The sequence below is a fragment of the Rhincodon typus genome, chromosome 3 (assembly GCF_021869965.1).
Source record: "Rhincodon typus isolate 14 chromosome 3, sRhiTyp1.1, whole genome shotgun sequence".
Classification (NCBI taxonomy): domain Eukaryota; kingdom Metazoa; phylum Chordata; class Chondrichthyes; order Orectolobiformes; family Rhincodontidae; genus Rhincodon; species Rhincodon typus.
Window position 1 is genome coordinate 6,314,905 of NC_063334.1, and position 27,759 is coordinate 6,342,663.

At 42.0% G+C, this 27,759-nt stretch overlaps 1 protein-coding gene across 1 annotated transcript; it reads right to left on the reverse strand.

Annotated features, from left to right (window-relative positions):
- Positions 1-1,215: 1,215 nt before the first annotated feature.
- LOC109917088 (leptin receptor overlapping transcript like 1) lies at positions 1,216-25,653 on the reverse strand. The gene is made up of 3 exons (XM_048619750.1): positions 25,647-25,653; positions 22,438-22,694; positions 1,216-2,083 (listed from the first exon to the last, which is right to left on the reverse strand). The coding sequence occupies exons 1-3, from the start codon at positions 25,651-25,653 to the stop codon at positions 1,967-1,969; spliced, it is 381 nt and encodes a 126-aa protein (XP_048475707.1). The 3' UTR covers positions 1,216-1,966.
- Positions 25,654-27,759: the final 2,106 nt, after the last annotated feature.

A 27,759-nucleotide genomic window follows, 5' to 3' on the forward strand; every position in this document is an offset into this window, starting at 1 on the left:
CGGGCCTAGACCCTTCTTCAGAAAGGGTCTAGACCCGAAACGTCAGCTTTCCTGCTCCTCTGATGTTGCTTGGCCTGCTGTGTTCATCCAGCTCTACACCTTGTTGTCACACGTCATTTTTAGTTCCTTAACCATCAAATCAAGTCTCATTGGAATTACATATTCAGGCACCATAATAAATCATCTTTTGTAGTGTTAAGCAGCAAGCACAAGCCTGACAAAGACACCTACAGGAACCCCAAAATTAAACTGCCAATTGAAAACCATCTGATCACAGCAACCAGAGACTGAGGTAGAAGACAGGCTGCACATTTGTCTCTGGTAATAATGGATTCTCTTCCTCAATATTTCGATGCAGTACAGGTGCTGCAATAGACTGGTCCAGCTGGACCAATGTAGGGATAACCTTGTTCTCAGTGACTTGCTATGTAGGCAGTGTCTCAGTCAGAAGGGTGATAACAGCAGCCAACAATCAAAGTGCCCATGAGAGGTGGCCAGCTTCAGGCCTTTTCATGTCACTTATTCCTATTTGAATGAACCAGTAGTGGTAAGGTAGGTACTTATGCTAAAATCCATGCATCTGTTTTGTTGTATAAATGTTAGATTCCATAATAGCTCCTGCAGATTAGAAGGCAACAAATGTAACCCCCCTATTTAAGAATAGAGAGACATTATTACATTGGTAAGTGGGAACATGCTGCAATCTAAGATGTGATAACTCATCATGTAAGAATAATTGTAGGATAGGGCAGAATCAACATGGATTTATGAAATAAAAATCATGTTTGACAAACTTCTTAAAGCTCTGAGGCTGTAATTAGCAGAATAGATAAGGACCATCAGTGGATGTAGACCTTCAGTTATGTCCCATTCAAGAGGTTCGTAAACAAATTTAGAACAAATGAATTTGGAGGTAATATTCTAGCATGAATTGAGAATTGGTTAACAGATAGATACCAGGTTATTCTCAGGTTGACAGGCTGTGGCAAAGAGTTGCCACCAAAAGAAAAAGGACTTTTGTAGTAGTAGTTAGGAATTTCTTTATCTGTAGGGCTTTAGTAAAGGGTTGAGCTGTAACTGGCAAGTTATGGTACTAAGTGAATCAGTTTCATAATTGAGTTAGGGTAACTAAAGGGGTGGACCTCCGGTCATCGACATTCATGCTCTCAAAGTCTACAAAAATATTATAATTTCAGTTCACATTAAAAACATACAGAAATACAAGATATTTAAGATGCATAGAACACAAGTCACAATTATCAATAAGATGAGTACAATTCTCAAAAGTATATTTCAGCAGCTTTACTAGGCACACTGACTTAACACTTTTCATAAATGTGCTGAGAACGATGATGATAAAAGTAAACAATTCACCAATTGTAAAGACAAGTAGAATGTACAAGTTTCAGTTTTGACTTGATACTGATTTTTTGCGTAAAAAATGAACACAGTAAAAGGTCAAGTATAATACAGCATGCAACACTGAAACCAAATTTATAGTATAGCACTAAAATCTTACTGTACACACAAGCACCACTTGTGTACACTGAAAACACAAAAGGCAGCAAATACTTTGATTTAAAAAGAAAATAAGTCCCTTTTGTTAGTTCATCAAAGCTTTACGTCCAAGCTTACAAAGTAACAAATCAAACAGTTGTTTCTTCTCAAAAATATTTCCTACGAAGTTGCAATTGATTTCGTCATTTTTATGATATGGTTATTAATGTTGCACCAGTAGGGATTGCAAAATCAAACCATGTCCTGATATGGAGATAATATTTAGGCTAACAAAGAAGGATACAGTCACTTACAAATGCACACTTGTGCAGACTATCAAATGTCAGTGGAAAATGTAACAAATCAGCGTATCTGGTGTTGGACAGTAGTTGATGTTATCGCAGTCTTTTTTTGGATGAATTCCAGATGTGAACATTCTCCCTCCAGCAAACGTTGGCATGTGTATCTCTCACCATTGCTGCCAGCTAAAATCGTCATTAGTGCCAAAAACCATAAAAAATCCCAGAATGGTTGCAAAGATGATTACATTGCCCGTCAGCACCAGAGAACATGCTCCCCATTGAATCTGAAATTATATTAAAGAAGTAACAGTTTAAACATAAATACTTTGGCACATCTGTAACCAAAAACATCCGAGCTTGATACAACACTGGTTTAAGGGTGTGTAATATTCAATATAATCTTGTAATTTTTGTATTGGTATCCTGTCTGTGATTTAACATAGAATACATCAAAGTATTAAGACGTTGTCGTTCACATTTAACAATCACATTTTCCATCTGATGTAAATTCTATCTAGGGTCTGTTAGGAACCATCTCCTATATATTGTGGGATCAAGCGCACAAACTAAATAGAAACATTTGAACAAATGGAAGTCTCACACAGTTGATTTGTAATACACATGGTTAAAGTAAATCATAGTCAATAGAAGTGAATTAAGTGAAATGGACACATCTGAACAATTTAAGATTATACAGATTGAAGGAGACAATGATACAGTTTATTTAATTTTCAGGAGCCTTTAATAAAGATCATCTTATAAAACCTTCAATTAAACTAACTGTGATTGAATAAGTGTTAAAACTGAACAAAAAAAATGATGGCAATGCTCAGTTAGCATTTCTAGAGACAAGTTAACATCTCAGGCTGGGTGTTGGAAAGTAGTAGGGAGGTAGTGACAAAGACAGACAAGGTCAAAGTTTCCTGGTGTCAAACAGTGCACCAGTTTGGTTGGATTTTCTCACCTCCAGGCCATTTATAAAGGGAGGAGGGTGGATAGAGTGATGGTTATCCTCCCAGAAGTGTGTGTGAAGGCCAGCAGATTCCTGGCGACACAGTCTCAAGCATGCAGACCATGGCCCAATAAACACCCATGCTATTGTACCACAATGGTGGTCTAGTTGATGCAGCCATTTCAATTTTAGAAATGTGTAAAAAGCAGTGAAAGGGCATGTCCCACTTGCACCTCTCTTGCCCTACCTGTATCAGAAGAGGATGCCATTCAACTTCAAAAGGCTGCTCACAGCCCTTACTTGGATGGTATATTTGCACACTGGCCATAAACGTGTCATTTCATTGACAGTTGTGATGGATGACTACGCAGAGCAGTGCAGGATTGAGGCATGAATCTGATTACATCATCAGGGTCCTGTTGTCAAAACAAACTTCCAGCCCTACAGGAATAATCTTTCATCAGAACTATAAAAATTTGATAATGGGCCATCAGCAGTGAGAGAAAGAAGCATTTCCCACCCTGAAAGCTAGGATTAATTGTTGTAAAATTTCATTTGCTAGGTTGTTGCTTATTTGCATAAAACAAGCAACGTCCATCTACAAAGTTGTGCCTTGCGTGTTAACATTATTGGCAAATCTGACAATCTTGCAGTCATAGCACAATCCAGACGGTTTAAACATTTACAAAAATAGCTATACAAATTACACTTTGTACTGACAAATGCAAATGACTACACATTGTCCAAAACAATTTGGAGATGCATGTACAACAGATTAGAATTAGAACGAGATGATTCAAAAAAACACAATAGTTAATTTTAGACTAGGTTAGGTTAATGTCCAAGTAGCGTAATGAAGTAATTAAGATAATATATATGACAGGGATATAGAAAGCAGATTTGCACTACCAAACTAATAGACAGATCTTGAAACTGCATTAGACGACAGAGTGTATAAATTTGGTCACGATTCTACAAGGAATGCATAAATGTTAGAAAAACAGCAAGATGTTTCAAGTTGTGAACTCCATCTGTTTAGTACTGCAAGATGATGGTTAAGCAGGGCAAATGTGTTCTTTATTTTTAAATAGTATGTTAAAATTCTTAGGCTTGGATGCACTTCCTGACAATTTAAGCATACATTCCTATTTCTGAACGTATTGAAAGTATGTGCTGTATGCAAATTTGTCACACTTCAGAGGTCCTACATCCTGTACAGTATTAAGTTTAAAAACTTGCTCTAGAATTTCCTTTAGGCATAGATTCACTTAAGTAAATATTCTCAACATATTGAAGGGTATGCCTGTACTGTCCAATAGCTAATACTTTAACTTAGAGGCAGTAAAAAAAGTGCCACTCCCTATTTATTTCAAAAAAGCATTAATAATTAATAAAAAAAACTAAATTACTCAATGAAAGTATATATTGGATCATAGAAACAAGGGTTAGGTAAATTTTATTTGTAATCTTTTTTAAGTGTCGGCTTTTTAAATGTGAATGTTCAGTCGGCAAATATTATTGCATCATTGGTGTCAAAAAACATTTTATATTCAGGATTCGCTACATTCTAGAAGGATTCCAGCAGATTATAAAACCACTAATGAAATGCCTCTGTTCAAGCAGGAAACTATAGGCCAGTTATCTGTTGTTGGGAAAATGGTACAGAGTCCATTATTAAGGAAGAAAGTAACAGAATATTTAGAAAAGCTTAATGCAATCAAACAGAGTTAGCATGGTTTTGTAAAAGGGAATTCATGTTTGACTAATTTACTATAGTTTATTGAATATTGAAGAAGCAGATTTGATAAAATAAAAATAACTTGTAAATGTACTGCACTTGGATTTCCAGAAGGCATTCAATAAGGTGCCACATAAAAGATTATTGTACAAGATAGGACCTCTTAAAACTGGGGGTAATGTATTACCATAGATTGGGGATTGGTTAACACAGAAAAGAGTAGGATTAATGGGTCTTTCTCAGGTTGGAAAGATGTAAATATTGGAGTGTGGTTCCACAAAGATTAGTCCAAGGGCCTCAATTATTTACTATCTATATTAAGGACTTGGAGGAGATGGCAACGTGCAACATATCCAAGTTTGCTGATGATACTAAAAACTGGCAGGGCACGTTGTGATGAAGACATGAGCAATAATCAAGGGGTATTGATGAGTACAGTGTGTGTATGAAAACTTGGCAGATGAAGTTTAATGTATGGAGTAATGCATTTTGGCAAGAAGAACCAAAAAGCTGATTACTTAAATGAGGGAGTCTTCCAAAAAAGTGCAGCAGAAGGATAGGAGTATTCGTGTGTGAAACACAAAAATTTTGCACAGAGTGCTGCAAGTAATTAACAAGGGAAATGGAACTTTAACCTTTATTGCTATGGGGTTGGAGTTTAAAAAAAAACATGGAAGGACAGCATGGTGGCTCAGTGGTTAGCACTGCTGCCTCACAGCGCCAGGGACCCAGGTTCGATTCCACCCTCGGACGACTGTCCGTGTGGAGTTTGCATATTCTCCCCGTGTCTGCATGGGTTTCCTCTGGGTGCTCCGGTTTCCTCCCACAGTCCAAAGATATGCAGGCTAGGTGGATCGGCCATGCTAAATTGCCCGTAGTGTTCAGGGATGGGTATATTAGGTGGATTATAAGGGCATAGGTCTGGGTGGGATGATTCAAGGGTCGGTGTTGACTTGTTGGGCCAAAGGGCCTGCTTCCACACTGTAGGGATTCTATTAAAAAAAAAATTGTTACAACTGTATAGGGTGTTAAATGAGGCCACACCTGGATATCAGGTACAACTTTAATAAATCATGTTTAAGGATGGATGTACTACTATTGAATACAGTTCAAAAGAGAGACACTAAACTGACTCCTGGGACAAAGGAGTTGACTTATCAAGAAAAGTTAAGGAGTTTAAGCCTTTATTTATTAGTGTATATAAGAATCTTAAACTCTCTTCCACCCTCTTCTGTCAGGCAGAAGATATAAAAGTTTGAATACATGTACAAACAGATTCAAGAACAGCTTCTTCCCCGCTGTTATCAGACTTTTGAACTGACCTCAAATGTTAATTCTGATCTCTCTCTCTCTCTCTCTCTCTCTCTCTCTCTCTGCACCTTTTCTGCAGCTGTTACACTGTATTTTGCACTCTGTTCTGCTACCTTGATGCACTTTGTATGGTACGGTCTGCTCATATAGCATGCAAAACAAACATTTTTCACTGTATCTTGGTACATATGACAACAATAAATCAAACTAACAAAATTTTGAGAGGGCTTGACAAGGTAGATTTTGAGAAGATATTTCTACTCATGGAGGAATATCAAACTAAGGGATGTAGTTACACAATAAGAGGACACACGTTAAAAACTGTGATGCAAAGGAATTACCTCTCCTAGAAGGGAGTGAACATTTCTTGTGGACACTAAATTATTGAAAGTATTTAAAAGGGAAGCAGACATATTTTTGAAATATCATGGTATTGAGGGCTCTGATTAGCTGACACGAAAGAGGAGAGAGGCCCAGGGCAGACCAGCCATGATCCTCTTGAACTGCAGAACAAGCTTGAAGAGCTGAATGGCCTGCTCCTATTTTTTATATTCTTCTGCCAGTGATGCCCACATCCCATAAGAAAATAAAGACAAAAAGTTCTACCTTCGCGTTTACAAGAGGGCTGTCCGACAACTCATATGGAAACCCAGACCACAGACTTCATAATACACTTAAGTGTGAGATGCTTCTTGATTGCCTAAATAAAAATCAACAAATGTACAACATACTGGAAATACTTGGCAGGTCTGATAGCATCTGTGGAGAGAAACAGAGTTAATACTTCAAGTTTGTGACCTTTCATCAGAACTGGGAAATTTAAGAGGAGTAATTGATTTTGAACCAGTGAAAGAGACGAGGGTGGGAAGAACAAAAGATATTGTCTATGTTTTGTTGGAGGGCAGCACAGATTAAATTACAAAAGGTTTCATGCTACAAAACGCAGGGGCGTGGGAAAGGGAAAAGTAAAGAAACAAAATGCGTGTCTACAACTGGTATAAATGTCACAATAGCAAGCACAAACTATGAAAAAGTTCATCGTTATGCTTCTGATAGATCTTCCTTTCTCATCACACAAATATTCTTGATCATGGTTGACAGGGTCCTTAACTACATCCATTTCATTTTGTGTACTTATGCTCCTCACCTCCTTCTGAGGCTGTTCTGCCAAAAAGACAAAGTTCAAAACTTCTTGGAGGTATCCACAATTGAAGCACTGGCATATAACTGGCTATGTCATCTTATGATCCTGAGTCTAAAAGGATGTCCTCATTACAAAGCAACGATCAGTTCAGACAACAGTTGGACAGACTTCTGACTCATCCATTCCTCTACCTCCATCAAATGTTACCAGAAGCAGTTGAAGAAACAATTCAGAGAAAAAGCTCAATACTGAGTGGCTTCAAGAGCTGAGCCCACTAGCAAAATTCCAACAGTGTCTTCATCAAAATCTCCGAAGTGTTTATTTTAACAGAATGGAGGAAATCTGGAAAGAGCTGAAGACAGCTATCATTTCATGCTGTGAAGAAACCATCAGGTGCAAGACCAGGAAACACCAAGACCGGTTCAAAGAAAATTACCACAACATCCAAGACTTTATAAACAAGAGGTGGAAAGTTCTCCATGCCTGGCAAAACAATATCACCCATGAGTCAAATAGGAAATTTCATCAAACCGCAAAGGTAAGTTACAAAGAAGAATGAAGGAAATCAAGAACCAATAATGGCCTGAGAAAGCTAAGGAGCTGCAATTCATTGATGACAAACACAATTCCTGGGGTTTATTCAGTGGGACCAAGATAATATATGGACTCAACAGCCTTGACCTCGAACTGATAGAGTAAGGATGGAACTCTTTTGAGAGGCAGAAACAAAAAAATCAGCCTCTGATGGAGAGAACAGTTCAAAGAACTCCTAAATCACGATGTATTTGTCGATGAGGACATGTCTGAGGAAATCTCCCAAGTCCCCAAAGATGATCTTGGAATGCCAACTAGTGTGGCAGAAATTGAAGCTGCCATTAGACACATGAAGATTGGAAAAGCCAGAGGAGGAGATGGGATTCCAGCAAAGATTTTTAGAGAAGAGCAGAGTTTACCCATCATCTCCATCAACTGTAACTGAAAATCTGGGACAAAGAAAGATCCCTGCTGATCTTAGGGATGCTGGCATCACCACCACCTTGCTGTGGACTGTGGGAATTACCAAGAAATCTCCCTACTCTCCATCACTAAGAAGATCACCACCTGAATTCTCGCAAGGCACCTTCTCCCAGTCTCTGAGGAAATCCTTCCTGAAAGTCAATATTAATTCCGATCAAACCGTGGAACTATGGACATTATTTTCACTGTTCAAAACCTCCAAAAAGTGGGCTCAATTCCAATCACTCTACTTGGCCTTTATCAATTTGGCCAAAGCCTTGACTTAGTCAATCAGGAAGTGCTATTCGAGATCCTATCTAAAGCCGCTCTCCAGAGAAATTCATCAACATTCCCATCTCCTTCATAAGAGGACGCGAGTGCCAGTTATCACAGATGGTATTATGACAGAATTGAGGTCAAGCAGGGATGTGTCATCGCCCCCATCATTTTCTCCATCTTCATTGCTCCCATTCGTCGTCCTGTCAAGAACAGAAGCTTCTAAGCCAGTCAGGCAGCATCCTTGGAGAGTGATCAAGTTAACGCTTCGAGTCCAGATGTGCTCTGAAGAGGAGTCATTTAGACTTGAAATGTTAGCTTGCTTTCTCTCCATGGATGCTGCCTGACTCGCTGTGATTTCCAGTATTTTTTGTTTTCAGAACAGATTCCAGCATCTGCAGCAATTTGCTAAGCTTCCCACTGGTGTGGACATCGTCTACAGGATGGACAGAAAACTTTTCCACCTCAACCTGTTGAAATCCAAGAAGAAAACAAAACCAACCTCACTTGCGAAACTGCAGTATGGGGGTGACAAGTTCATATCTGCACTCTTCAAAAGAATCTTGAAGCCTTAATTAACACCTGTGGGGAAGCATACCGAAGAATTGGTCTCAATCTCAACGTCAAGATGACTCAATCCTGAACAGGTCAAGTTGAGTCCATCGCTCCATTAAGATCAACAGAAAAATGCTCCCAAATGTGGAGCATTTCTCCAACCTGGGAGGCCACCTCTCATTTAATGCTGATATCGATGCAGCAATTCAACATTGCATCCAATATGCGAGCACCATCTTCTGATGCCTAAGGATGAGAGTCTTTGATGACTGTGATAGCTGTGCTGATACCAAGATTCTTGCGTATGAGGCAGTCACCCTTCTGACCCTTCTGTATGGCTCCGAAACTTGGACTCCGTATAGGTACAACCTCACATACCATCAATGCTGTTTAAGATGGATTTTCTGCATCAGCTGGGTTGACAAGCATACTAACATCAGCATCAAGTTATGACCATCTGACATCAACTCTGCTGGGCCAGCCACTTGCTTAGGATGCCAGAGTTCTAATTATCAAATCACCTTCACCTAGCTCAAAGATGGCACTCAAGCAAGAGGAAAAACATTCATAGACCATTTGAAATAGAAGCACATTTGAAAGGGAGTGCAGGAATAGAGGGAATGGGGTGTATACGTTCACAGATGATCGAAATTGGCAGAATAAGTAGAGACAGCAGTAAGTAAAGCACACAGCATCGTCTCCTTTACTAACAGAGGCAGAGTACAAGATTAGAGAGCTGATGTCAAAATTGTATTAGACAATTGTTAGAGTACTCCAATCAGTTATAGTATTGTGTACAGTTCTGGGTGCCATATTACAGGAAAGATGTGAATGCATTGGAAAGATTGTAGAAGCGATTTACAAGAATGGTTCCAGGAATGAGAAACTTCAATTATGAGGATAGACAGAAACATTTGGCACTATTCTTGTTGGAGAGTAGTAGATGGCCAAGAAGAGATCTGATATGATTTTGCAAAATCATAAGGATTAATAGGGAGAAACTGTAACCGCTTATAAAAGGAACAGAAACAGAAAGGGTATCAGAGATAGTAGGAACTGCAGATGCTGGAAAATCTGAGACAACAAGGTGTACAGCTGGATGAACACAGCAGGCCAAGGAGCATCATAGGAGCAGTAAGGCTGACGTTTCGGGCCTAGACCCTTCTTCAGAAATGGGGGAGGGGAAGGGGGTTCTGAAATAAATAGGGAGAGAGGGGGAGGCGGATAGAAGATGGATAGAGGAGAAGATAGGTGGGGAGGAAACAGACAGGTCAAAGAGGCGGGGATGGAGCCAGTAAAGGTGAGTGTAGGTGGGGAGGTAGGGAGGACGGACAGGTCAAGGGGGCGGGATGAGGTTAGTAGGTAGGAAATGGGGGTGCGGCTTGAGGTGGGAGGAGGGGATAGGTGGGAGGAAGAACAGGTTAGGGAGGCAGGGATTTAGAAGTGTTCTGTAACAGAATGGAGAATGAAGTGACGAAAAACTTTTTCACTCAGCAAGTAGTTAAGGTATGGAATGCTCTGCTTGGAAGTGTGATGGATTCAAGTGGCCAATGGATGCTTTAGATAAAATGTAACATGCCAGACTATGGGGGAAAAGTGAGAAATTTGCATTAGGTAGCTGATGCTCATTTAACAAACTGGTGCAGGCATAATGGGTCAAATGGCTTCCTTTTGTGCTGTAAAGTTTCTGTCTGTGACTCTGTAATTGAAGTTTTCAAATGGAAAGTCAAATTATTACCCAAAAAGGAAGAATGGCTGGAGCTATGAGGAAAAGGCAGTGAAATAACGGTCGATGAGTTACATCTTTAGAGGACCAGCACAGACATGATCAGCCAAAGAGCCTCGTCCTCTGCTGTAATCATTCTGTGATTCTATTTATTGAAAATGTGTTCTCTTGGACACGAGCCAAACGTATGTGGAGTGACTGTTTTGTTAAACACCTCAGTTCATTTTGAAAGCATTGCCTTGTCTGTTTTTGTTACCTGGCATTTTAATTCCCAATCTTGTTCCTACACTGACCGTGGTTTCTGTCCTGCTGTAGCGTTTCAGTCAAATTCAACATATAGCTAGTTGAGTAGCAAGCACTTCATCTTTTGTCTAAGTGCAACACTGAATTCAACGATGTTAGATCACAACGTCTATTTCATTTTATCTGTTTCTTTGCTGGTTTGTTTTTTCCTCTCATTTGCTTCTTAGGTTTGTGTTTGTGGCTGTTATGATGTCATTCATACCAATATAGATATCTTCCAATCCCTTTGTTTATCTCCCAGCCCACACCTTCTTGCACTTGCTCAAAATTATTATACATCTGACTTTTCTCAGGGCTGGTGAAAGGTCACAGGTGTGAAAGATTAATTATTGTTTTTTTTTCTCTTGATGCTGTCAGACCTGCTAAGTATTTTAGCATTTTTTTGTCTTCACTTCAGATTTCCAAAATTAACAGTATTTTGCTTTTGTAAGCAAACATATTATTTTGTTTGTTTGTTTTCTCTCAGGAGTGGAAAATTACAGAGAGCTATAGAATGATGCAGCATAGTAAACCGTTCAGTAATTTTCTTATTAAAGTTATATGACTAGTCCCATGTCCGCTGCTGTTTCTCAATAGCCTAAACATTTTTTCTTTCAATACTTATCCAGTTTCTCCTTTAAGGTTTCCAGTGACTCCTGAACATTGACTAGACCCCACATCAAATCACACTGAGCATGGCAACAGTCTACTGATAATCACCACAGAAGCACCGAGGGTGGCAAACGCAAAAAATGTACTTCAACATCCAGCACCAGTAGCCAAACTGGTCCAGCCCTTAAGGACATAACTGTTCAACTGAGCCTGTGGCAGGTGGTGAGGAAGCCAACATGAGAGTAAAACATACATAGCCTTGCTAATCTACCTGCTGTGGATGCATGTATCATGATTGTATCAGCAGTAGTGAGTTCCTTGTAGAGACCAAGCATATTGTACATTCGGAGGATACCCACCTGTGTGTTATTTAACATTATTAAAAATGGGTTAGACTTTGACCACATCTAACAACTCAGGATCCACAAGGAGATGAGGGCCATTAACAGCAGCAGGATTCTACTCGCAACATAATTTTCAATCTCATGGCCCAGCATATCTCTCACTCTACCAATAACATTAAGCTAGGAAGTCAAATCTGGTTGAATGAAAAGTATAGGACGGCATGACAGAAGCAGCACCAAGCATTCCTAAAAGTGAGGATTCTATTTGGTGCAGCTACAGCACCTCTTCTTTGCCAAAACAGCATAAGCAGCAAGTGATAGACAGGGCCACGTGATTCCACAAACAGTCTGTGGCTGTCTGGCCACATTCAGTTGTTAATGATAGTGGACAATTAAACAACTTACTGGAGGAGAAGGCTTCACAAAAACCCCCATTCTCAATGATGGGGAAATCCAGCACATCAGTGCAAGTGATTAAGCTGAAGTATTTGCAAACAATCTCCAGCTAGAAATGCCAGGTTATGGATAGCGCTGTTCAGCCAATTTGATTCACTCCACGTGATATCAAAAAAATTGAAGGCATTCCAAAGGTCATGGGCCCCAATAACCTTCCAGCAACAGCACCGAAAACTTGTACTCCAGAATTTGACATGTTTCTAGTCAAGCTGTTCCAGTACAGCCACAACACTGACATTTACTCAACAATGTAGAAAATTATACAGTTATGTCCCGGACACAAAAATCAAAACGGGGAAATAGTGTGATCCAGATCATATTCAGAGTGCCAGCATGGATTTGATGGACTGAAAGGTCTGCTTCTTTTCTGTAACCATTCTATGATTCTGTGAATTTAAGATTTCCCATAGCATTGCCTCAGCCAGAGGAAAGCCTCCTGTTCCAAGTTCCAGATTACCTGTGAGCACAGTTCTGCAAGTAACTGTAAACTCTAATGCAAATTCAGAAATTGCAGCTGATTCACAGCGTTTGTAGAATTGCCACAGTCCTAGAGAACCATAGCTGCTCTCTTATTAGAGGGATGACAAGTGGTGAGTTTAACGTCAGGCAAGGCGGGAAGTTGAGAAATCTGGACCTTTTTGGCAGCCTCACAGTGTTAGTAAGCACGCATGGGAAACAAAGATGAAAAGAATCACCCCGTGAAGGGAATGGGGAAAGAGAGAGAGTAAAGTATGATGGAGAGACAATAGATTATATAGTAGCAATCTTGAGGAGTTGGTGTAATTTGGATCAAACAAAAAAGAGAGAGACCTTGAAGGAAATAACAGGAATAGAAATAAAAAGAACAGTAAGAAATATAAAATGTGAGGAAGCAAAGCATTAGAAATGAAGTCAGTAAAACTGACATGTCAAATAGAATGGAGCAAGATGACAAGGTAACTCTGACAAAGCTTAACTTTACCTAGAATAAGATGGTAGATGAAAAATTAATCTGCTTGTAATATTGTCATGCTCACACAATAGAGACCTATGAAGAGTAAATTTGAAGTGAACATTAGAGGAGAAACAGGGATCAGATAGCCTTCTTTTTTGTTTACCCCCAATATACATGGATCTACAAACCTCTAAAATAACCTTTCATTTCTAGAAAAGTCCTAATGATGTTAAATTGCAACCAATCTTTCGACACATATCACGTTTGAGATGTTATGAAAATGCAAAAGATGCTTACCGTGGTTATTGCAGGGCGGGCAAAAGGGAGGGTCATAACCTAACTGGTGTCGTGTTGATTGACCATTGGCCACTGTGGAACTCTATCACGGTTACAACAGCTGCAGTCCCACTCTAACAGGCCTCAGCTTTCAGCCCTCAGCCCCTAAACACTGCTCAATGAGGGGTTGTGACAATTTTCAAGTCACGAAATGGGGTCATAATCTGGAAGATTTGTGGAAGCAATGGATTAATGTTCGTCCCTCTCCACATGCTTTGCTTAGGTTAATTTTGCTTGGGTTTCCAAAACTAAAATCGTGAAGATCACCATCAGCGAGATCCCCTCAAAATCACAGCATAGTGACTTGGAACTATATCGCCAGTTTTTCCGATGTTGCTTGGTCGTAATCCTGAAACTCCCAAGCAGCACTGTCAACGTAACTACACCCTGGGGATTGCAGCAATTGAAGAAAGCAGCCAACCACTATTTTCTCAAGAGCAATTAAGGATTGGCAGCAATGCCCCACATGAAATACACTTACGGGGGGGGGGGGTCTCCAAAGTATGAGCATCCAACTTACGAATGCTCATAATTATTAACAAGATCCCACTGTACGAATAATTTTAAGGATCTGACATGTGATTGTTTTCTCGTGCTTCCAAACAAATATTTTATATTGTATTGTATTGTGTTCCAACTTGCATATACAAACCAACTTACAAACATTCTCAGGGAATGGAACCAGTTTGTAACCAGGCATCTGCTTGAACTACCTGAATTTAATTTCATCAGCTGGCACTGTGGGAGTTGAACACACTAGCCTGCGCTTCTGGGCATTAATATTATGTCATTGCCTCACCATATATCTAAATAGGGACAGATAAAAAGGGAATACCTCTGAAAGAAGAGAATGGTTTAAAGCAAACCTCTTACTATATAGTGTGGGATTCGAGTGTGCATTTTATCACTTAAATACCAAAACACAGAGGTTTAAACATCATAAATGAGGTGAAAATGGTGTCCATCCTAAAGAGACAAGTTCATTCGAACTGAACCATTTCTCATTTTTAGTCAGGAGAAAACGATTATTAGTGTTGACCTAGATGTGCAAGTATGGACATACTTGCTCAGTTTAACATATAACTACAAAAAATACAAAGAATCTATGAAGAATGTATGAAGAGGTTTATTGAAGAGAATCCATTATTGATATCAGTGTGAATTATCACTTGATTCAATGTCATTGAAGATGATATCAATTTGGAAAATTAAACCTTAAGCAAATTCCAAATTGAAGGATTAGCACTTGAGTCAGAGGCATTTTTTTTGTAAGTGGTGTAGTAACAATTGTAAATCATATCTTATAAACATCCTTTTTCTACATATTTGAAGACTGCAGGAGGATAGGACTGGATAAACATTCTCATTCACCCAGAACTATTTCAGTGCAGTCCCAAAGTAGCAGAGAATGGAAGGGAAATCGCATAATACTAGTGTGGCATAGGGTGTGAATGTATTTTATGGAGTTACCATTTGGTCTTTTTCATGGTTTAAAATGTTCCAAATTTGTTAAGGAGCCTACCATATTGTTTATTTGGAAATTCAATTAGAATACTGTTGGTGTACTCTGGGCAGTATTGTTCTTAACTCGACAAAGTCCAGGTAGAGAGAAGTGAAAAGATACAACCACAGTAAAATATTAATGATCCAGCATGTGCAGGAAAGGGTCATGTTGGTTAATCAAACATGCTGGTTAACAGAGTTAACAAGGTGCAGGGCTGGATGAACACAGCAGGCCAAGCAGCATCATAGGAGCAGAAAGGCTGACGTTTCTGGCCGAGACCCTTCATCAGAAAGGGGGAGGGGAAGGGGGTTCTCAAACAAATAGGGAGAGAGTGGGAGGCGGATAGAAGATGGATAGAGGAGAGGATAGGTGGAGAGGAAACAAACAGGTCGAAGAGGCGGGGATGTGGCCAGTAAAGGCGAGTGTAGGTGGGGAGTTAGGGAGGGGATAGGTCAGTCCAGGGAGGACGGACAGGTCAAGGGGGCGGGATGAGGTTAGTCGGTAGGATACGGGGGTGCGGCTTGAGGTGGGAGGAGGGGATAGGTGGGAGGAAGAACAGGTTAGGGAGGCAGGGACGAGCTGGACTGGTTTTGGGATGTGGTGGGGGAGGGGAGATTTTGAAGCTTGTGAAATCCACATTGATACCATTGGGCTGCAGGGTTCCCAAGCGGAATATGAGTTGCTGTTCCTGCAACCTTCGGGTGGCATCGTTATGGCACTGCAGGAGGCCCAGGATGGACATGTCGTCTGAGGAATGGGAGGGGGAGTTGAAGTGGTTCGCGACTGGGAGGTGCAGTTGTTTATTGCGAACCGAGCGTAGGTGTTCTGCAAAGCAGTCCCCGAGCCTCCGCTTGGTTTCCCCGATGTAGAGGAAGCCACAACGGGTACAGCGGATACAGTATACCACATTGGCAGACGTGCAGGTGAACATCTGCTTGATGTGGAAAGTCTTCTTGGGGCCTGGGATGGGGGTGAGGGAGGAGGTATGGGGGCAGGTGTAGCACTTCGTGCGGTTGCAGGGAAAAGTGCCGGGTGTGGTGGAGCTGGAGGGGAGTGTGGAGCGGACAAGGGAGTCACGGAGAGAGTGGTCCCTCTGGAAAGCAGATAAGGGTGGGGAGGGAAAGATGTCTTTGGTGGTGGGGTCGGATTGCAGATGGCGGAAGTGTCGGTGGATAATGCGTTGGATCCGGAGGTTGATGGGGTGGTACGTGAGGACGAGGGGGATTCTTTTTTGGTTCTTACTGCATGGACAGGGTGTGAGGGATGAATTGTGGTAGATGTGGGAGACACGGCTAAGGGCGTTCTCGACCACTGAGGGGGGCAAGTTACGGTCCTTGAAAAACGAGGACAACTGAGATGTACAGGAGTGGAATGCCTCATCCTGGAAGCAGGTGCGGCGGAGGTGAAGGAATTGGGAATAGGGGATAGCATTTTTGCAGGAAGGTGGGTGGGAGGAGGAGTATTCTAGGTAGCTGTGGGAGTCGGTGGGCTTGAAATGAATATCGGTTTCTAGATGGTTGCCCGATATGGAGACAGAGAGGTTCAGGAAGGGGAGAGAGGTGTTAGAGATGGTCCAGGTAAACTTAAGGTTGGGGTGGAAGGTGTTAGAGAAGTGGATGAACTGTTCGAGCTCGTCGTGGGAGCACGAGGCAGCGCCGATACAGTCATCAATGTAACGGAGGAAGAGGTGGGGTTTAGGGCCGGTGTAGGTATGGAAGAGGGATTGTTCCACGTAACCTACAAAGAGGCAGGCGTAGCTTGGGCCCATGTGGGTACCCATGGCCACCCCCTTTGTCTGTAGGAAGTGGGAGGAATTGAAAGAGAAGTTGTTGAGGGTGAGGACGAGTTCAGCTCAGCGGATGAGGGTGTCAGTGGAGCGGGACTGGTCAGGCCTGCGGGACAGGAAGAAGCGGAGGGCCTTTAGGCCATCTGCGTGGGGAATGCAGGTGTAGAGGGACTGGACGTCCATGGTAAAGATGAGGTGTTGGGGACTGGGGAATTGGAAGTTCTGGAGGAGGTGGAGGGCGTGGGTGGTGTCACGGACATAGGTAGGGAGTTCCTGGACCAAGGGGGAGAAAATGGAGTCCAGATAGTTGGAGATCAGTTCGGTGGGGCAGGAGCAGGCGGAGACAATGGGTCGAGCAGGGCATTCAGGTTTGTGGATTAACAGAGTTACATTGCTGATGGAATACAGCTCAATATCTGGAGCATGAACTTTCAAAGAAAGAATATAATATGCAGCTACTAGGGGAGTAAAAACTATTTCTTTTACTTCTAATCTGCAACATTAAGTCAAAATACAAAGTATAAAATGATACTTCAGTCTTACATTAAATCCTTCAAAAGTTTCTTTTCAAAAATGTGATAATGAGATTCCAGAGACAGTATGTTCCTGTTAGAACATAGAACATAGAACATTACAGCGCAGTACAGGCCCTTCGGCCCTCGATGTTGCGCCAACCTGTGAAACCAATCTGAAGCCCATCTAACCTAAACTATTCCATTATTATCCATATGTTTATCCAATGACCATTTAAATGCCCTTAAAGTGGGCGAGTCTACTATTTTTGCAGGCAGGGCATTCCACGCCGTTACTACTCTCTGAGTAAAGAACCTACCTCTGACATCTGTCTTATATCTATCACCCCTCAATTTAAAGCTATGTCCCCTCGTGCTAGCCATCACCATCCGAGGAAAAAGGCTCCCACTGTCCACCCTATCTAATCCTCTGATCATCTTGTATGTCTCTATCAAGTCACCTCTTAACCTTCTTCTCTCTAACGAAAACAGCCTCAAAACCCTCAGCCTTTCTCATAAGACCTTCCCTCCATACCAGGCAACATCCTGGTAAATCTCCTCTGCACCCTTTCCAATGCTTCCACATCCTTCCTGTAATGCAGTGACCAGAACTGTACGCAATACTCCAAGTGCGGCCGCACCAGAGCTTTGTACAGCTGCAACATGACCTCATGGCTCCGAAACTCAATCCCTCTACCAATAAAACCTAACATACTGTACGCCTTCTTAACAACGCTATCAACCTGGGTGGCAACTTTCAGTGATCTATGCACATGGACACCGAGATCTTTCTGCTCATCCACACTACCAAGAATCTTACCATTAGCCCAGTACTCTGTATTCCTGTTACTCCTTCCAAAGTGAATCACCTCACACTTTTCCGCATTAAACTCCGTTTGCCACCTCTCAGCCCAGCTCTGCAGCTTATCTATGTCCCTCTGTAACCTGCAACATCCTTCCGCACTATCCACAACTCCACCGACTTTGGTGTCATCCGCAAATTTACTAACCCATCCTTCTACGCCCTCATCCAGGTCATTTATAAAAATGACAAACAGCAGTGGCCCCAAAACAGATCCTTGAGGTACACCACTAGTAACTGAACTCCAGGATGAACATTTCCCATCAACCACCACCCTCTGTCTTCTTACAGCTAGCCAATTTCTGATCCAAACCGCTAAATCACCCTCAATCCCATGCCTCCGTATTTTCTGCAATAGCCTACCATGGGGAACCTTATCAAACGCTTTACTGAAATCCAAATACACCACATCAACCGCTTTACCCTCATCCTCCTGTTTGGTCACCTTCTCAAAGAACTCAATAAGGTTTGTGAGGCACAACCTACCCTTCACAAAACCGTGTTGACTATCCCTAATCAAATTATTCCTTTCTAGATGATTATAAATCCTATCTCTTATAATCCTTTCCAACACTTTACCCACAACCGAAGTAAGGCTCACTGGTCTATAATTACCAGGGTTGTCTCTACTCCCCTTCTTGAACAAGGGGACAACATTTGCTAGTCTCCAGTCTTCTGGCACTATTCCTGAAGACAATGACGACATAAAGATCAAAGCCAAAGGCTCTGCAATCTCCTCTCTAGCTTCCCAGAGAATCCTAGGATAAATCCCAGCCGGCCCAGGGGACTTATCTATTTTCACACCTTCCAGAATTGCTAACACCTCCTCCTTATGAACCTCAATCCCGTCTAGTCTAATAGACTGTATCTCAGTATTCTCCTCGACTACATTGTCTTTTTCCTGTGTGAATACTGACGAAAAATATTCATTTAGCACCTCTCCTATCTCTTCGGACTCCACGCACAACTTCCCACTACTGTCCTTGACCGGCCCCAATCTTACTCTCGTCATTCTTTTATTCCTGACATACCTATAAGAAAGCTTTAGGGTTTTCCTTGATCCTACCTGCTAAAGACTTCTCATGTCCCCACCTGGCTCTTCTTAAGCTCTCTCTTTAGGTCCTTCGTGGCTAACTTGTAACTCTCAAGCGCCCTCACTGAGCCTTCACGCCTCATCTCAACATAAGCCTTCTTCTTCCTCTTGACAAGAGATTCAACTTCTTTAGTAAAACACGGTTCCCTCGCTCGACCACTTCCTCCCTGCCTGACAGGTACATACTTCTCAAGGACACGCAGTAGCTGTTCCTTGAACAAGCTCCACATTTCAATTGTGCCCAGCCCCTGCAGTTTCCTTCTCCATCCTATGCATCCTAAATCTTGCCTCATCGCCTCATAATTGCCTTTCCCCCAGCTATAACTCTGTTAGGGTGAAGAGCAAGGCTGGTAAGTCTAGGGAATGCTGGGTGACTAGAGAAATTGAGGTTTTGGTCAAGAAAAAGAACGAAGCATATGTCAGGTATAGACAGCAGAGATCAAATGAATCGCTAAGAGTGTAAAAAAACAGTAGGAGTATAAATAAGAGGGAAATCAAGAGGGCAAAAAAAGGGACATGAGATAGTTTTAGCAAATAGGGTTAAGATGAATCCAAAGGGATTCTACAAATACATTAAGGTCAAAAGAGTAACTAGAGAAACATCAGCGAGGCCGTCTATGTGTGGAACCGCAGGTGACAGGGGAGATGCTAAATGAATATTTTGCATCACTGTTTACTGTGGGAAGGATAAGGAAGATAGAGAACATGGGGAAATATATAGTGGCATCTTGAAAAATGTCCATATTACAGAGGAAGTGGTGCTGGATGTCTTAAAACGCATAAAGGTGGATAAATCCTCAGGACCTGATCAGGTGTACCCTAGTAGTCTGTGGAAAGCTAGGGAAGTGATTACTGGGCCCCTTGCTGAGATATTTGTATGGTCAGTAGCCACAGGTGAGGTGCCAGAAGACTGGAGGTTGGCTAACATGGTGCCACTATTTAAGCTAGGTGGTAAGGAAAAGCAGGGAGCTATAGACTGGTGAGCCTGACATCAGTGGCGGGCTAGTTGTTGAAATCCTGAGGGACAGGATTTTACATATATTTGGAAATGCAAGGACTAATTAGGGATAGTCAACATGGCTTTGTGCATGGGAAATTGTGTCTCACTAACTTGATTGAGTTTTTTGAAGAAGTAATAAAAAGGATTGATGAGGGCAGAGAGGCGCACGTAATTTATATTCACTTCAGTAGGGCGTTCGACAAGGTTCTGCACGGTAGACTGGTTAGCAAGGTTAGATCACATGGAATACAGGAAGAACTAGCCATTTGAATACAGAACTGGCTGGAAGGTAGAAGACAGAGGGTAGTGGTGGAGGGTTGCTTCTCAGACTGAAGGCCTGTGACCAGCGGTGTATCACAAGGATCGGTGCCGAGTCCACTGCTTTTCATCATTTATACAAACAATTTGGATGTGAACATACGAGGTATGGTTAGTAAGTCTGCAGATGATATCAAAATTGGAGGTGTAGTAGACAGTGAAGAAGGTTATCTCAGCGTACATTGGAACCTTGATCAGATGGGCTGAAGAGTGGCAGGTGGAGTTTAATTTAGATAAATGTGAACTGCTGCATTTTGGAAAGGCAAATCATGGCAGGACTCATACAATTAATGGTAATGTCCTGGGGAGGGTTGTTGAACAAAGAGACCTTGGAGTGCAGGTTCAATGTTGAAAGTGGATTCCCAGGTTTACAGGATAGTGAAGACGACGTTTGGTATGCTTGCTATCACTGCTCAGTGCACTGAGTATAGGAGTTACGAGGTCATGTACAGGAGATTGGTTACGCCACTTTTGGAATAGTGTTTGCAATTCTGGTCTCCCAGATATAGGAAGTATGTTGTGAAACTTGTTCAAGTTTCACAAAGATGTACAAGGATGTTGCCAGGGTTGAAGGGTTTGAGCTATAGGGAGAGGCTGAACAGGCTAGGGCTATTTTTCTTGGACCATCCGAGGCTGTGGGGTGACTTTATAGAGGCCTATAAAATCATCAGGGGCATGGACAGGCTGATTAGTCAAGCTCTTTGCCCTGGGGTACAGGAGTCCAAAACTAGAGAGCATAGGTTTAAGGTGAGAGGGGAAAGATTTAAAAGGGATTTAAGGGGCAGCTTTTTCACAGAGGGTGGTGCATGTATCGAACGAGCTGCCAGAGGAGGTGGCGGAGGCTGATACATTACAACATTTAAAAGGCATCTGCATTACAACATTTAAAAGGCATCAGGGTTTAGACGGATATGGGACAAATGCTGGCAAGTGGGACTATATTAACTTAGGATACCTGGTCGACATGGACAAATTGGACCAACAAGTCTGTTTCCATGCTGTACAGCTCTATGACTCTCAGCTCTCATTTAACCAAGGCACTTTGGCGAAGATATTCTTGAGGAGCAGCCACTGGATGTTGAAAGTTTTAACATATCTAAAATTTTCATAGAACAGAATCATAGAATCCCCACATTGCAGAAAGAAGCCATTTGGCCCATCAAATCTGCATTGACCCTCTAAAGAATATCCCAACCAGACCAAGCCCCCCACCCTATCCCTGTAACCCCACACTTCCCATGGCTAATCCAATTAGCCTGCACATCTTGGACACTATTATCAATTTAGTATGGTCAATCCATCTAACCTGCACATCTTTGGACTGTGGGAGGAAACAACAGCACATGCCAGAATCCCACACAGGAAAAAAAGGAGAATATGCAAACTCCACATAGACAGTCGACCGAGGCTGGAATTGAACTCAAGTCCCTGGCACTGTGAGGGAGCAGTGCTAACCACTGAACCACCACGCTGCCCCCGACAGGTTTTAAAGAAAAAAAAGTTTTCTTTAAAAAAAAATATGTTTAATACCATAGTAAACCATCACCTGCCTTTCAGCTGAAGACCAACCTTAAAAGGCATGTCTTCAACTTGTGACAGTGGGAGGAGTGTGGCAATGCATCTTGCTGATTGACCTCTCAAATTGCTTCATGTGGACATTGCTACAGCCAGGTGAAGTTCCCACTGCAGCTAACAAACTAGTTAAGTTTTTGTTTCTCATTGTACCTAGCAAATACCACTGCTTCATCACTGACTGCAAAATCCAGGCCAATATATTGGTCAGCACTTTAAAATATAGCAACTAATTGCAATAGTATAAAAATATCAACCATTACTTGTCTCCCCCATTTGCAAAACTGTTCAGAGTCCATATTGTATAGTAATGTGGCAACGATACTCACCAATTGTGCTCTTGCAAAAATTATAGGCAGCCCAAAAGCTGAGACGACTATGCCTGTAGTGAGAAATATGGCAAGTTCTTTACATGCACTGCTTGCTGCATCAGTATCATCAACTACTCTCCTTCCTATGTAGTAGGGGATTGGAGAAAGAATGTAAAAGAAAAGAACAAACAATGGCCAGTATTTGCTGCAAGAGAAACAGGAAAGAAAAAAAAAAGAGAAAAAAACAGATGAAGCATAAGACAAATATTTTGATACTACCAAAAGCAATCACATATTAAGCTTTTGAAACCCCCTTTGTAACTAGTCAGATGATCACATTTTTTGACATGATCCCCCATTTAGTTCATAACTGTGCTGCCCCATGCATTACAGATCAAATCTTGATTTTCATCACTGCAATTCAAATCAGTGCAGGCAATTACCAAAACACCACTTCAGTGAGAATTAACAATGAGCTAAGGATCGTCTGTTTGCTAGACGTATGGATTTATCTTTAGCCATTACATAAAATAAGCATTCGAAACTGCTCATCTCAGCTACACTGAAATATTTTTAGAATATGTAAATGCTTGAACTAGCAATGCTGATGGAGGGGGCAAATCATTGATAAAAGAATTAAGTACAAGTGTAGTGAAGTGGGACACTATTCTAAATTGTCATTCCAAAGGGACAAGAAAATAGAACCTGGGGCAAATAGAGAGATTGATGAGAAATAAAAATGGGAACAAAACAATGCTGTGAAACCTAACAGGATCAGAACTGCAGCTCTTCTACACACGCGTAGAAAGCACGAGAAATGATGACTGGAGAACTAGACTCACTAATTAGATTGGAAGGATATGACATGGCAACCTTAACAACTTGACTTCAACCATAACAAAACTAGAAACTATAAACATCCTGCATAAATTCAAAAACGTAAGGAGGTCTCATTCATTAAGGATATTTAATTCCTGCCACGGAAAAGAGATTTTATCATGGTGGCAAATGTTTCCTGGGCTACATAGAAAGGAAAAGGAAGAGAAGAAAATACCATGAGGCCAATGCTTCACACCTTCCATTAAGACAGTCCATCATCCTTACAAACACTAGTATACTACATGCTAGGAAAGGCAAAAAGCTCAAAGCAAAAACTTGGGGAAATTCCTTCCTAAAACACTAATTATACTCAATGAATCTCAACAGACTATGGTTACCCATAATACATTCAACACTGCTGAATTATGGAACTAGAATAATCACTGCCACCAACTGGACTGGTCTGAAACAGGATAACATTTTATTTTATATCCAATATCCTTTATTATTTCACAAGCTTGACCACTTATATTTATCATACTCATTTTCACTTTCTCCACATATAACTCCCTCTGCAACCAATTTGAATTATTTGGCCTTGATCCAGGGCCAGAGACTAACTTCAACTATACTCCTCAAGCTTCTAAATACTCTTGCCCAAAATAAACACCCTGGGCACCCACAGCCTTTTGTTTCAGCTCAGGCAGGCATTCATCTCTAAGCTTAGGTGCCTTCATAATCCCCACACGTCAGCTACACTTGTCGACATAATACAGGTTTCAGATTTCTGTGCTAATCTCAAAGTGGGGTTACAAGTTAATAGTAAGTTTCATGCTACATTATACATCAAAGTGAGAAAGAATGAGGATGACGTTTACAGACAATTTACTGAGGCTTTCTGCAGTAACTATTACAATAGTTGAAATAATGTGGTGTCTAAAGTTAGCTGGGAAAATACAAAAATAAACTTCTTAGAATGGACCCAGGGCTGTTGACTAGTGAGCCTCCTGGCCAAATGTGGCTTCGATTGACAAAGCAGGTAGAATATATCATTTACAGGTAGGAGAATGTTCAGGAAACAGCGTGAAAGAACAGGGTCAAACATTTTGGACCATTCTGGATTTGAAAAAGTGAGGAACTGGCAGAGAAGCTTAATAAGTATTTTATAGAGGATAGTTTAAAAAAAAAAACAACTTGTTTTAGAGAATGCGAATGGGCCATTGGTGGATTATTCAACACCAAGCCCATTGCAAAGACTGGTGTAAAATAATAATTAATGCCTTGCCTTGAGGGGAGATCTTATAGAAACATATAAGATTATGAAGAGAATAGACAAGGTGGAGGCAGGGAGGTTGTTTCTGCTAGCAGGTGAAACTAGGACTAGAGGGCATCGCCTCAAAATAAAGGGAAGCAGATGTAGGACTGAGGTCAGGAGGAACTTCTTCATTCAAAAGGTTGTGAATCTGTGGAATTCCCTGCCCAGTGAAGCGGTTGAAGCTACCTCGCTGAATGTTTTTAAGGCAAGGCTAGATAAATTTTTGAACAGTAAAGGAATTAAGGGTTATGGAGAGTGGGCGGGTAAGTGGAGCTGAGTCTCAAAAAGATCAGCCATGATCTTATTAAATGGTGGGGCAGGCTCAAGGGGCCAGATGGCCTACTCCTGCTCCTAGTTCTTATGTTCTACCTATACACATCAGGTCCCATTTAGTTACAATGCAGGAGATAGAGATACAGTGAAAGGAAAAGTTCTCTGATTGGTGGGGTATGACAAGTGAGGTTTGGCAGGAAATTTTACTAAAGTCTCACCTTTTAATCATATATGGTAATGATTTGAATGAACAATAGAGAGCTGTATATCCAAATCTGCAGATAAGACTGGGTTAAAAGATTGAGTTGTGAAAAGGGCAGCACAACTTACAAAGAAACAAATCACTGCATGAGCAAACTAAGAACAAATAGGGTTATATGGGTGAAAATGGGAGATTAGCCATTTTGGAGATATCAGAATAACTTTTTAAACAGCAATACAAGCACTGAAAGCTAGCACACAAGAACAAAAACACAACCGGAAAGGATAATAAAATGATGGATTGAACTATTTAGGGTCTAACAGGATTTGGCAAGGAGGCAGACTGATAGTGAAAACAGTGCCACTGTCCTGCAAGGTGACCTATATTACAATCTGAGGCCATTTTCCCAAAGGTGGAATGGGGCAGATGACAATGCTGCAAGCAGTAGGGTAGCCAAGCGACCCGTATAAAACATTCAGTAATGCTGATTGCTAAACCTCCAGTGCCCCACAGGAATAGCACAGATGCTCAAAGGCAGTTTCCCAACTGTAGATCAGGTGCCAAGATTCCAAGCATGCTTAGTGACCCTTAGTGCCTGTCTAGTATCGAGGGACACACCCTCCATCGTGATTAACCTAACCACAAAAATTATTTTTTCTTGGTTTCAGGAAGTTTAAATAAGGTGGAAATAGTGAGCATCCAGGTCATGCTACTGCTGCTTTCAAGTGGGAAGCCTTTCTATTGAAGATCCACATGCTTCCCACTGTACAATTTAGGAAATATCATAGGAAAGTGTCTGTTCCCCACACTACGGGCTCCTGGTTCTTACTTGAGCCTAATGCAGATGAATTCCCACCCTTGGTCTTTTATCTCAAAAGGAGAGGAATTATAGAAGTTAGGAAGTGGTATTTTTGTCATTCAAACCCCTAGTGAGATCCCAACAGGAGCACCCCAGTAAGCTTTGAATACAAACTTCTGAAAAGATATACTGCCATTGGATGGAGTACAGTGCAGCACAGATCATCCAGAAATATTTCACAGTTGAAAGGATTAAATTAGGAGAACAGATTGCATAAACCTGATTTGTACTCCCAAATATTTAAATGGAAGATATTTTTAAAATACAAAAAAGGATTTGTTCAGGTTGACACAGTGAAACAATTTCCTCTGTTGGGAAATTCCAGGCCAAAGATGTATAGACCTAGCCCATACGGAAATGAAACCAGGAAGTGAACTTCTAATAAATCTGAAACCCTTAAATAAAGCTGTGGACATTGAGATAATTTAAGTTTACAAAACATTTTTAGTAGATAAAGGCATCAAGATATGAAACAAAGACAACAAGGTGCAGGGCTGGATGAACACAGCAGGCCAAGCAGCATCATAGGAGCAGAGAGGCTGACGTTTCGGGCCTAGACCCTTCATCAGAAAAGGGGGAGGGGAAGGGGGTTTTGAAATAAATAGGGAGAGAGTGGGAGGCGGATAGAAGAGGGATAGAGGAGAGGATAGGTGGAGAGGAAACAAACAGGTCGAAGAGGCGGGGATGGGGCCAGGAAAGGTGAGTGTAGGTAGGGAGTTAGGAAGGGGATAGGTCAGTCCAGGGAGGACGGACAGGTCAAGGGGGCGGGATGAGGTTGGTCGGTAGGAGATGGAGGTGCGGCTTGAGGTGGGAGGAGGGGATAGGTGGGAGGAAGAACAGGTTAGGGAGGCAGGGACGAGCTGGACTGGTTTTGGGATGCGGTGGGGGGAGGGGAGATTTTGAAACTTGTGAAATCCACATTGATACCATTGGGCTGCAGGGTTCCCAAGCGGAATATGAGTTGCTGTTCCTGCAACCTTCGGGTGGCATCGTTGTGGCACTGCAGGAGGCCCAGGATGGACATGTCGTCTGAGGAATGGGAGGGGGAGTTGAAGTGGTTCGCGACTGGGAGGTGCAGTTGTTTGTTGCGAACCGAGCGTAGGTGTTCTGCAAAGCGGTCCCCGAGTCTCCGCTTGGTTTCCCCGATGTAGAGGAAGCCACAACGGGTACAGCGGATGCAGTATACCACATTGGCAGATGTGCAGGTGAACATCTGCTTGATGTGGAAAGTCTTCTTGGGGCCTGGGATGGGGGTGAGGGAGGAGGTATGGGGGCAGGTGTAGCACTTCCTGCGGTTGCAGGGAAAAGTGCCAGGTGTGGTGGAGCTGGAGGGGAGCGTGGAGCGGACAAGGGAGTCACGGAGAGAGTTGTCCCTCCGGAAAGCAGATAAAGGTGGGGAGGGAAAGATGTCTTTGGTGGTGGGGTCGGATTGCAGATGGCGGAAGTGTCGGAGGATGATGCGTTGGATCCGGAGGTTGGTGGGGTGGTACGTGAGGACGAGGGGGATTCTTTTTTGGTTTTTATTGCGTGGACGGGGTGTGAGGGATGAGGTGCGGGAGATGTGGGAGACACGGTTGAGGGCGTTCTCGACCACCGAGGAGGGGAAGTTACGGTCCTTGAAAAACGAGGACAACTGAGATGTACGGGAGTGGAATGCCTCATCCTGGGAGCAGATGCGGCGGAGGCGAAGGAATTGGGAATAGGGGATTGCATTTTTGCAGGAAGGTGGGTGGGAGGAGGAGTATTCTAGGTAGCTGTGGGAGTCGGTGGGCTTGAAATGAATATTGGTTTCTAGGTGGTTGCCCGATATGGAGACAGAGAGGTCCAGGAAGGGGAGAGAGGTGTTAGAGATGGTCCAGGTAAACTTAAGGT

Coding starts and splice junctions, on each gene's coding strand:
- LOC109917088 (XM_048619750.1), bottom strand. Junction 2,084..22,437: donor TTTTTGCAAGAGCACAATTG/GTGAGTATCGTT, acceptor ATATAATTTCAG/ATTCAATGGGGAGCATGTTC.